Source organism: Haliotis rubra, unplaced genomic scaffold (assembly GCF_003918875.1).
Source record: "Haliotis rubra isolate DU_JTF1 unplaced genomic scaffold, ASM391887v1 Scf11, whole genome shotgun sequence".
Classification (NCBI taxonomy): Eukaryota; Metazoa; Mollusca; class Gastropoda; order Lepetellida; family Haliotidae; genus Haliotis; species Haliotis rubra.
Genome location: NW_025765003.1, coordinates 1,982,469 through 1,995,314, shown reverse-complemented (window position 1 = coordinate 1,995,314; position 12,846 = coordinate 1,982,469). Strand labels below are relative to the sequence as shown.

General features: G+C 44.1%; 1 protein-coding gene across 1 annotated transcript in view; it reads right to left on the bottom strand.

Annotated features, from left to right (window-relative positions):
• LOC124285428 (protein broad-minded-like) overlaps positions 1-12,846 on the bottom strand; it is a 52,941-nt gene that overhangs the window by 16,007 nt on the left and 24,088 nt on the right. The window contains 12 exon segments of the mRNA XM_046721655.1: positions 2,358-2,468; positions 4,936-4,985; positions 5,908-5,957; positions 5,960-6,026; positions 6,921-6,965; positions 6,967-7,040; positions 7,139-7,226; positions 8,256-8,306; positions 8,308-8,395; positions 9,466-9,551; positions 10,402-10,479; positions 10,833-11,034. Of these exon segments, the coding sequence (XP_046577611.1) occupies positions 2,358-2,468; positions 4,936-4,985; positions 5,908-5,957; positions 5,960-6,026; positions 6,921-6,965; positions 6,967-7,040; positions 7,139-7,226; positions 8,256-8,306; positions 8,308-8,395; positions 9,466-9,551; positions 10,402-10,479; positions 10,833-11,034 (990 nt within the window).

The following is a 12,846-nucleotide window of genomic DNA, read 5'->3' as shown; positions in this document are numbered from 1 at the left end:
CATTAAGTAAGGTGTGCATAAAAGCTCAGCTCTATGAATACCAAAACTTTAAGTAGTTTCTACACCTCAATCCAGCAAGCAATATTAAGAAGTGTGATAATAATTCAGCTGGCTAAAGTTTAACCCATTGATATCTCACTCAGATATGTCTTAAAGATACATTTTACACTAAGTTTGTGATAATTGAGATGGTGACGTCACTTCTGAAATGAGGCTATGGTGGTGAATGGGTCCAGGGTATATAGTGGAGATATAACACCCTGGACAACAGAGGATGATACAGTGTATGTCAAGTGTGTACCTGAAATGAGGCTATGGTGGTGAATGGGTCCAGGGTATATAGTGGAGATATAACACCCTGGACAACAGAGGATGATGCAGTGTATGTCAAGTGTGTACCTGAAATGAGACTATGGTGGTGAATGGGTCCAGGGTATATAATGGAGATATAACACCCTGGACAACAGAGGATGATACAGTGTATGTCAAGTGTGTACCTGAAATGAGGCTATGGTGGTGAATGGGTCCAGGGTATATAGTGGAGATATAACACCCTGGACAACAGAGGATGATGCAGTGTATGTCAAGTGTGTACCTGAAATGAGACTATGGTGGTGAATGGGTCCAGGGTATATAGTGGAGATATAACACCCTGGACAACAGAGGATGATACAGTGTATGTCAAGTGTGTACCTGAAATGAGACTATGGTGGTGAATGGGTCCAGGGTATATAGTGGAGATATAACACCCTGGACAACAGAGGATGATACAGTGTATGTCAAGTGTGTACCTGAAATGAGACTATGGTGGTGAATGGGTCCAGGGTATATAGTGGAGATATAACACCCTGGACAACAGAGGATGATGCAGTGTATGTCAAGTGTGTACCTGAAATGAGACTATGGTGGTGAATGGGTCCAGGGTATATAGTGGAGATATAACACCCTGGACAACAGAGGATGATGCAGTGTATGTCAAGTGTGTACCTGAAATGAGACTATGGTGGTGAATGGGTCCAGGGTATATAGTGGAGATATAACACCCTGGACAACAGAGGATGATACAGTGTATGTCAAGTGTGTACCTGAAATGAGACTATGGTGGTGAATGGGTCCAGGGTATATAGTGGAGATATAACACCCTGGACAACAGAGGATGATACAGTGTATGTCAAGTGTGTACCTGAAATGAGACTATGGTGGTGAATGGGTCCAGGGTATATAGTGGAGATATAACACCCTGGACAACAGAGGATGATACAGTGTATGTCAAGTGTGTACCTGAAATGAGGCTATGGTGGTGAATGGGTCCAGGGTATAGTGGAGATATAACACCCTGGACAACAGAGGATGATACAGTGTATGTCAAGTGTGTACCTGAAATGAGGCTATGGTGGTGAATGGGTCCAGGGTATATAGTGGAGATATAACACCCTGGACAACAGAGGATGATACAGTGTATGTCAAGTGTGTACCTGAAATGAGACTATGGTGGTGAATGGGTCCAGGGTATATAGTGGAGATATAACACCCTGGACAACAGAGGATGATACAGTGTATGTCAAGTGTGTACCTGAAATGAGGCTATGGTGGTGAATGGGTCCAGGGTATATAGTGTAGATATAACACCCTGGACAACAGAGGATGATACAGTGTATGTCAAGTGTGTACCTGAAATGAGACTATGGTGGTGAATGGGTCCAGGGTATATAGTGGAGATATAACACCCTGGACAACAGAGGATGATACAGTGTATGTCAAGTGTGTACCTGAAATGAGAGGCTATGGTGGTGAATGGGTCCAGGGTATATAGTGGAGATATAACACCCTGGACAACAGAGGATGATACAGTGTATGTCAAGTGTGTACCTGAAATGAGGCTATGGTGGTGAATGGGTCCAGGGTATATAGTGGAGATATAACACCCTGGACAACAGAGGATGATACAGTGTATGTCAAGTGTGTACCTGAAATGAGGCTATGGTGGTGAATGGGTCCAGGGTATATAGTGAGATATAACACCCTGGACAACAGAGGATGATACAGTGTATGTCAAGTGTGTACCTGAAATGAGGCTATGGTGGTGAATGGGTCCAGGGTATAGTGGAGATATAACACCCTGGACAACAGAGGATGATACAGTGTATGTCAAGTGTGTACCTGAAATGAGGCTATGGTGGTGAATGGGTCCAGGGTATATAGTGGAGATATAACACCCTGGACAACAGAGGATGATACAGTGTATGTCAAGTGTGTACCTGAAATGAGGACTATGGTGGTGAATGGGTCCAGGGTATATAGTGGAGATATAACACCCTGGACAACAGAGGATGATACAGTGTATGTCAAGTGTGTACCTGCCATCTGTGATGTTGTCGGCCTGGGCCTGGAGCAGCAACTCCTGGAACTTGTACTGGGACTGCAGCAGGAGATACGTGTCCAGGCACGATGTCATCACGCACAGCACCCTGGACAACACAGCAGCATATCAAGCAGTGCAGGCAGGAGCAGGTGATGGTGGTGGAAGGAGGAAAAGGATGAGGAGGAGTGGAGGAAAAGGAGTGGAGGAAAGAAGGAAGGAGAATGGAAGTGTGAGGGAGGAGGGGGAAAGGATGGAAAGAGAGGAGGAAAGGAGGGAGAAAGGACGGAAGAGGAGAAGGATGGGAGGGAAAGGACGGAGGAGGAGGAAAGGAGTGGAGGATGGAAGAGGATGGAGGAGGAGGAAAGGACGTGGAAGAGGAGAGGGAGAAAGGAGTGGGAAAGAGGAGTGGAGGAAAAAGGTGGAGAAAGGATGAATGACAGGAGAGGAGGAAGGGAGGAAAAGGAGGAGAAAAGGATGGAAGGATGGAAGAGGAGAGAGGGAGAGATGGAGGAGTGGAGAAAGGAGGATGAGAGAGAGGAGGAAATGAAGGGAGAAAGGACAAAATAGGAAGAGGAGAAGGAGGAAAGGATGGAAGAGGAGAGGAGGAGGAAGGGATGGAAGAGGATGGAGAGGAGGGATGAAGGAGGAAGACAGGAAGAGGAGAGGATGGAGGAGGAGAAAGGAAGGAAGAGGAGGGAGGAACGGAAAGGAGAGGAGAAAGGAGAGGAGAGGATGGAAATGAGTGGAAGAGGAGAGGGAGGAAGGAGTGGAAAGGAGGAAGGAGAAGGAGGAGGAGAAAGGATGGAAGGAGGGAGGAGGAGGAAAGGAGGGAGAAGAGGACTGGAAGGAGGAGGAGAGGAGGAAAGGATGAAAGGAAAGGGAGGGAGGAAGGAGAGGGAGGAAGAGGAAGAAAAGGAGAGGGAGGAAAGGGACAAGATGGAAGGAGGAGGGAGGGTGGAGAAAGGATGGAAGAGGAGGAGGAAAGGGTTGAGAGGAAAGAGGAGGAGACAGGAGGAAAGGAAGGAGAAAGGAGGAAAGGAAGAGGAATGGAGAAGGGGTTGAGAGGATGGAAGAGGAGTGACAGGAAAGGAGGAGGAGAAGGATGGAAAAGGAGGGAGGAAGAGGAAATGAGAAGGAAGGAGAAAGGAGGGAGGGAAAGGTGGAGAAGAGGATGGAGGACGGAGGAGGGAGGACAAGACAGAGTGGATAATGGAGGACAATAAGGAAGGAGGAAAAAGGAGACAGAGGAAAGGATGGAAGAGGGACACGAATGGTGGAAAGAGGATGGAAGAGGAGATATAACAATGAACGACAACAGGAAAGGGATGGAGAAAGGATGGAAGAGGAAGGGAAGGACTATGTGGAGATCCACAGACAGGGATGGACACAGGAATGGACATAGGAACAGCAGGTGGACAACAGAGGAATGATGAGGAGGGAGGAAAAGGAGGAAGGAAGGAGGAAAGGAGGAGATGCAAGGATGGAAGAGGAAGAGGAGGGAGGAAGGATGGAAGGGAGGAAAGGGTTGAGAAGGGATGGAAGAGGAAAGGAGAAAGGATAGGGAGGAGGAGGAGGAAAGGATGGAGAGGAGGAGGGAGGAAAGGGAGAAGGAGGATGGAAAGGAGGGATGGAGAAGGGAGGAGGAGAAAGGATGGGAGGAGAGGAGAAGGAGATGGAGAAAGGATGGAGAGGAGGAAAGGAGTGAGAAAGGATGGAAGAGGGAGGGAGGAAAGGAGTGGAGGAAAGGATGGAAGAGGAAGAGGAGGAGGAGGAAAGGATGGAAGAGGAGAGGAGGAAAGGAGTGGAGAAAGGATGGGAGGACGGGAGGAAGGAGAAAGGATGGAAGAGGAAGGGAGGAGTGGAGAAAGGATGGAAGAGAGGAGAGAAAGGAGGAAAGGGGAGGGAGAAAGGATGGAAGAGGAGGGAGGGAGGAGGAGAAGGGATGGAAGAGGAGAGGGAGGAAAGGAGTGGAGAAAGGATGGAAGAGGAGAGGGAGGAAAGGAGTGGAGAAAGGATGGAAGAGGAGAGGGAGGAAAGGAGTGGAAAAGGATGGAAGAGGAGGAGGAAAGGAGAGAAAGGATGGAAGGAGAGGAGAAAGGAAAGGAAAAAGAGAAGGACAAAACAGAAAGGAGAGGGGTGAAGAAAGGAAGAAAGCTGAGGGGAGAGGAGGGAGAGGGATGAAATGGATGGAGAGAGGGATGAAGCTCAGAGCAAGGGATGAAATGGAGTGTAGATAAGACAGGAGAGAGCAAATAGAGAGCAGGGAGGGAGGAATGAAATGTGAAGGATGAAGGGTGGGAATAAGAATGGGAGAAAAGAAGGTGCATAGGGAGGCTGAATTAAGTGTGGGTGAGGGAGGAATGGGAGATGGGAAAGAAGAAGGTAGACAGAGAGGAAGCAAAGGAGGGAGGAAGGAAATATTGCTGGAGACCAATTCTAACACAGGATGTTTCACCATAGTCATTTTTCCAGAGTCACTTACTTTCCATTTACCATTTGATTTATTTGATTGTAGAAAATAATAACCAGGGTATAACTGAAAATAAACAGTGGACAAAAAACTATATATGTACCTTAGCCCAAAGGAATGGACTGCTAAGTAGTTGAAGAGAGATATGTATATCTGGACTGAGCGGTCCATCAGTGAGATAAACATACTGTAGGTGAACAAACATGAGGTGGCTGGACATACAGGTGAACAAACATACAGGTGAAGACACATACAGGTGAACGAAACATACAGTGAATGAAACATACAGGTGAACAAACATACAGGTGAACAAACATACAGGTGAACAAACATACAGGTGAACAAACATACAGGTGAACAAACAACATACAGGTGAACAAACATACAGGTGAACAAACATACAGGTGAACAAACATACAGGTGAACAAACATATAGGTGAACAAACATACAGGTGAAGAAACATACAGGTGAACAAACATACAGGTGAACAAACATACAGGTGAACAAACATACAGGTGAACAAACATACAGGTGAACAAACATACAGGTGAACAAACATACAGGTGAACAAACATACAGGTGAACAAACATACAGGTGAACAAACATACAGGTGAACAAACATAAGGTGAACAAACATACAGGTGAAGAAACATACAGGTGAACAAACATACAGGTGAACAAACACAAACATACAGGTGAAGAAACATACAGGTGAACAAACATACAGGTGAAGTAACAGGGCAAAGGTGAACAAACATACAGGTGAAGAAACATACAGGTGAAGAAACATAACATAACATACAGGTGAAGGAAACATACAGGTGTACAAACATACAGGTGAAGTAACATAAAAGTAACATACAAGTATAGGAAAATACAGTTGAGGAAAACATACTGATGAGGTAATACGCAGTTGAAGTAACATACAGGAAATGAAGAGATGACTGAGATGATTAGAGGTGGACTCTTTTGAGTGGCATGTAATATTTCCAATACTACAACTACTGTAGGTTTGTGTTTCTGTTGGTACAACACAACTACTGTAGGTCAAGGTGAGTTCTGAAACAACTTACATCGACTGTGTCTGGGATGGTACGGAAGCTGTAGCTGTCCCGCACCGGCAGGGTTTCTCCGCCAGCACCTCGTACACGGCAGGGAAGCCTGACAGAATGTTCAACAGTCGGCTTAGATGCTGCAACATGGAAGTTGACATACTTCATCATGCACACAACTTCTAAAAACAATCCACATATAACAAACTACAAGCCAACAATGATACTGGCATCCTAGGATGATGTGATTCTACTGGAGCTTAACGAAATCCATTAAGTTGCCTCTCATATAAGTATGCATTACTGGGCTTCTATAGAGGGCCCGTAAGTAGGTCACTGGCACAAGACCTTGTGTTGTTTAGTACTTCCAGTGACAAACACTTTCATACTTTTTCGAATGGTCTCATGGTTGTCAGTTGAAAGTAAGGAACCGATAACAGGGCTCGATTTAGTGCTTTGTTACTTGCACTGGTGCAACCCAATATTACAAAGTGCAACCTAGTTATTAGTCTAACTTGCACCAGGTGCAAGTCAATTTTTGAGTGTGTACACTTCTGAATAGAACATCTAAATAATTCAATAGCATATTTCTGATATTACATATTGCAATAAAAACAGTGTAACTGGAATTTGACTGGTGCAACTAGGTTTATATCTAAGGTTGCACCTGGTGCAAGTGGGTTAACATCTCTCAAATCGAGCCCTGGATAATCCTTGCAGGAATAACAAATTTCCGATCTAACCATCCCCAAATTAGCCAACAGTTACGACTGTCAACAGCTGTGACAGCCAAGCATGGTTGTACACTTGGTTCGGTCCCGTAAAGTCATATTTGGCAATTTGGAACCAGAACGTCGAACTGGTTCTTGAATATACGCTTGTCACCAGAACTCCGGTACCGGAAGTAACCTGAGCCCAGTCCACATATTCAAGGTTGTCGTGCGCAAAGGGAGCCAGGGACCAGGTTGGTACTGGAAATAACACCTCGAGACTTACAGGCACTATTCTGCCTTGTACCAATGTCATTTACTGACCTTGTGTGAGAGGCGGTCTATTGCATCCACCGGCCAGCTCTTGGGGGGTGAAGACAGGTTCATCAGAGGGTCCACACTCCAGGGATGACCACAACTCTGTCATCAGGGCCTTGATGTAACCTGGAAGTGTGACATAAGAACACATGATTACATTTCTAAATTTTCATATCTGCCAAAATTAATGTTCTATGTGTGTGTTTGTATTGGTATCAACTGACCAGTGTTCTGAAGAGCCACGATCCCTGGTGCTGTGGCAGCCATCTGAGTCACCATCACTCCATATCCAAATTTCTCACATTTGCTGACCTGCAACATACGTAGATCGTGCTTCAGAGAGAGTTGTCTCCCCTAACTTGGAGCAGCTTGGCACATTACTTCTTTATATTTGTTTTGTTTGTTGTTTAATGCAACACTCAGCAATATTCCAGCTATATGGCGGCGGTCTGTAAATAATCAAGTCTGGACCTGACAATCCAGTGATCAACAGCATGAGCATCGATCTGCGCAATTGGCATACGATGAAAATGTCAACCAAGTCAGCGAGCCTGACCATCCGATCATGTTTGTCGCCTCTTACAACAAGCATGGGTTACTGAAGACCAATTCTAACCCGGGTCTACTACTTTATACTGTATGGGCATCAAATACAAACAGTGACGTTTGATTGTTTTGTTTGTATTTGTACTCAGCAATATTCATTCCCCTCAAAATGCATTAACAGAAATGATTGCTATAACAGCTACTGTTCTACAGAAATGTTGGATATACATTCAGTGTGCAGTCATATTCTTCATCTTGGCAAGTAATGTTTACTCCAGGATAGATCAAACAACAGCCAATTGTCCACCTACTCACTAATACAATCCAGATGAGTTGAGTTAATGAGAACGTCTAAAACATTAAAGAGAAGCAACCATACTCTATCTCATAACACTCAGATCTTTACTCCGATATGATGCCCCTTATGAAAAGAGAAGATAAATGATGGACATTTACATAGTGCCTTTATCCTTGTATGTTCAAAGCACAAATACATTATTACCCCGATTAATCCAAGCTTCCTGTGAGGCACTCAAAGGTAAACAGTTATATGACTTATCCCACCAGGTACCCATTCACTGCTGGATGAACAGAGACAATTTTTGAACAGACTGACTTGCCCAAGGTAAGATCACATGTATCACTTGTGCTTCTCATCAAGATCTGATGACAGTTCATAGAAGGTCACATCACATGAACCTGAAGCCAACTCTGACCGCAGTGCCATAATGTGTGGGTTCTCGTATTCTGCGGAGAGTTTTCTTCTAATGAAAAAGAACCAAAGGTTATTGTTACCTGTAGTTTCTTTTCATATCTGGTATACATGTAGGACACACACTCATTGATGGGAGCCAGTCAGCTGGAGCAGCAAGATACCCTTGGCAGTACTGGCGAAGTTCAACAGATTGTCACGCAGTGTGTCTTCCCAGAACAGCCTGCAAATGTTTAATAACAAATCTAATCAAACCGATGTTGGGTCACATTTAAGTAATATGCTGTTGTTTTTCATCAAAAAGCTGTCTAAATCAGTTGGAGTGAAAAAATACAAATATATACAGAGAAACCTGCCAACATCGGCACCTATCTAATCCGTCAGACTGTCAAAACCGGCATAAAAGTTTGGTCCTGCCATTTTACAATGATATTATGATCATTAAAACATTGTCTAATCCAGCACCTGTCTATACCGTTTTCTGACACAACTTCACGGTCCCAACAAGCAATTTTAATTGTAATTAATACTGTCTAAACCGGCATGGGTATGAGCAGTCCACTCAAGGAACCATAATCCAATACACTAATTAATCCTCTTGGCACGCTAGATAATCAGGAAGTAGTGATTACACGGTGAATCAAACGTTCTAAGATCACATGGGTAATTTGTTGCACAATTACAAAAGACCAAAGGCATTACAGTGATTCAGAGATTGAGAGTGTAAATGGCAGCCATGATGGAAAATTATCGTCACTGTCTAATCCGCCACCCGTCTAAACTGGCACTTTATTTCAGTCACGTGAGGTGCCGGTTTAGACAGATTTCACTGTATTACCTAAAACAAGTTAAGGAACACCCAATTCTTTCATATCACTATAGTTATTCTGTCATGCAAATAAACTATACTTAATCAGTGCTTTGGTAGACTAACTGCAATGATATGAAAGAAATCAAATTTATAGCTTCTTGTTGTCACAGCAAGCCAGTTCTGAGAAGATAAATAGAAGTGAACACATGAACTTGCTGAATTAGAAATAAATGATATATATATATATATGTAGGTACTTCTCAAAATAAGTTAAGTAACACCCTTTAATCATTATTAAAAATGTTATGTTTATAAAGTTATTTATAAGGTACATATTTTGGAATGTTTGTCTTTAGTTTGCTGGAACCATTAAATTAAAATTGAAAAAGTGTCACCTTAGCCACAGCCAAATCCATCCCAACACACCCAGAGGCTATGTACAGAGGTTAGCCTGACAACCAACACAGCAACATGGTACTTACACACTGACTTCCTTGTGAGATTTGTTGATGTCAATACTGGAGTCTGATGGAGTGGGCGTGGCAGCACGGTCAGCTGCCTGAGAGGCCTGGGTGGGGAGACAATAAACAATCAGTTTGTTTGTTTTTGTTTGTTGGTTGGTTGGTTGGTTGATTCATTGGTTTGTACATTTGTTTGATCGCTCCTTCTAATGATGACAATGTAAAGGTAAAATTACTCTACTTTATGCCTTGGATTCTGTCTTAAGGTCTCAGCCAATACCAGGTAACATACATGGTATCAGGGTTCGAGATACCCCTTATATTAGTGTGCCATGGCACAGTAAATATTGATATGGCACTGCTGAAAAATGCTCTCGTGCACTTTTGACATGCCTAATATTTTAGAGACATAACTCACATTTAGTCATTTAATACCCCAAACAATTATTTTTTTCCAAACTGAATAATACCATACATATTTGAATGCTCATAAACCCATTTCTTTATTTAACAATAAATTTCAAACGATCATCATCATTGTCATATATTCTAAAAACATGTGGGCATACTTGATTTCTGAAAGGCACACCTAAAATATTTGTCTGGTGCCCTAAGGCACACTTAGAAAAAAAAGTATTTCTATCCCTGGGTATGCATGTGTTACAAGTGACAGTTGACAAACATTACCATACAGCTGTTACACTAACCTCCTTCCACGCTGTAGCCACTGTATTGTGACATGTATTATGCAGCTGGTACACTCACCTCCCTCCACGCTGTAGCCACAGTAATGTGCAGGTCGTACTGCTGTAGCACCAGCAAGCCCTGACATGTATTATACAGCTGGTACACTCACCTCCTTCCACGCTGTAGCCACTGTATTGTTCAGGTCATTACTGCTCGCATCGCTGTAGCACCAGCAAGCCCTGACATGTATTATACAGCTGGTACACTCACCTCCTTCCACGCTGTAGCCACTGTATTGTGCAGGTCGTACTGCTGTAGCACCAGCAAGCCCTGACATGTATTATACAGCTGTTACACTCACCTCCTTCCACGCCAGTAGCCACTGTATTGTGCAGGCCTCGATATGTATTATAAGCAGCTGGTACCCTCCTGCTGTAGCACCAGCAAGCCCTGACATGTGTTATACAGCTGCCACTGTATTTACACTCCACCTCGCTTCCGCGCTGCAACCACTGTATTGTGCAGGTCGTACTGCTGTAGCACCAGCAAGCCCTGACATGTGTTATACAGCTGTTACACTCACCTCCTTCCACGCTGTAGCCACTGTATTGTGCAGCATTCGCTGTAGCACCAGCAAGCCCTGACAGTACTGCTGTAGCACCAGCAAGCCCTGACATGTATCATACAGCTGGTACACTCACCTCCTTCCACGCTGTAGCCACTGTATTGTGCAGGTCGTACTGCTGTAGCACCAGCAAGCCCTGACATGTATTATACAGCTGTCTACATATATACAGGTAAGCTCCCACTACGGTACAGGAGGGCTGAGATCCAGCACCACATGGTAGAGACGACATCAGGGCTTTCTTTGTGAACTCAGCAATAACATGGGCTGGTGAGGACCTACACAAACACAGATATGATATGTTGCGTTAAAAACTAAGCAGGTAACTTATAATAGTAACGGTAAAAGATTTAGGGATCCCCTGACTTAAAAAATGAAGGAGAAAACCTCAAGGTGATTCTGGTCTTACATGTTTACATCTGTGGTGAAAGCATGTGCAGGTATGGGGTGCTCACAAAATGTGAAACATAAGCATGGCAAACTAGGATTCTGAACCACGTGCAATGCATGCAACTCTGAAAGCATGAAACTATGAATCCATGCACCAATGAATGCATGAATGCAACTACGAAAGCATGAAAGTATTAATGCATGCAACAAAGAATTAATGAATGCAACTACAAAAGCATGAAATTATGAATGCATGCAACAATGAATGCATGCATGCAACTACGAAAGCATGAAAATATGAATGCATGCAAATATGACAGCATGCAACTCGGAAAGCATGCATGCAACTATGACAGCATGCAACTCGGAAAGCATGCATGCAACTATGACAGCATGCAACTCGGAGAGCATGCATGCGACTAGGAAAGCATGCAACTAGGAAAGCATGCCACTCGGAAAGCATGCATGCAACTATGACAGCATGCAACTCGGAAAGCATGCATGCAAATATGACAGCATGCACCCCGGAAAGCATGCATGCAACTAGGAAAGCATGCAACTCGGAAAGCATGCAACTCGGAAAGCATGCAACTCGGAAAGCATGCATGTAACTAGGAAAGCATGCATGCAACTATGACAGCATGCAACTCGGAAAGCATGCATGTAACTATGACAGCATGCAACTCAGAGAGCATGCATACAACTATGACGGCATGCTACTCAGAAAGCATGCTTGCAACTATGACGGCATGCAAGTCGGAGAGCATACATGCAACTATGACAGCATGCAACTCTGAAAGCATGCATGCAACTATGACAGCATGCAACTCAGAGAGCATGCATTCAACTATGACAGCATGCAACTCGGAAAGCATGCATTCAACTATGACAGCATGCAACTCGGAGAGCATGCATGCAACTATGACAGCATGCAACTCGGAAAGCATGCATTCAACTATGACGGCATGCAAGTCGGAGAGCATGCATGCAACTATGACAGCATGCAACTCGGAAAGCATGCATGCAACTATGACAGCATGCAACTCGGAAAGTATGCATTCAACTATAACAGCATGCAACTCGGAAAGCATGCATGCAAATATGACAGCATGCAACTCGGAGAGCATGCATGCAACTAGGAAAGCATGCAACTAGGAAAGCATGCATGCAACTAGGAAAGCATGCTACTCAGAAAGCATGCATGCAACTATGACGGCATGCAAGTCGGAGAGCATGCATGCAACTATGACAGCATGCAACTCTGAAAGCATGCATGCAACTATGACAGCATGCAACTCGGAAAGCATGCATTCAACTATGACAGCATGCAAGTTGGAAAGCATGCATTCAACTATGACAGCATGCAAACTCGGAGAGCATGCATGCAACTATGAAAGCATGCAACTATGACGGCATGCAACTCGGAAAGCATGCAACTATGACGTCATGCAACTCGGAGAGCACGCATGCAACTCGGAAAGCATGCAACTATGCCAGCATGCAACTCAGAGAGCATGCAACTCGGAAACATGCTTGCAACTATGAATGCATGCAACTCAGAAAGTATGCATGCAACTGTAAAAGCATGCAACTCGGAAAGCAGGCATGCAACTATGAAAGCATGCAACTCGCAAAGCATGCATGCATCTATGAAAGCATGCAACTCGGAGAGCATGCATGCAACTATGAAAGCATGCAAC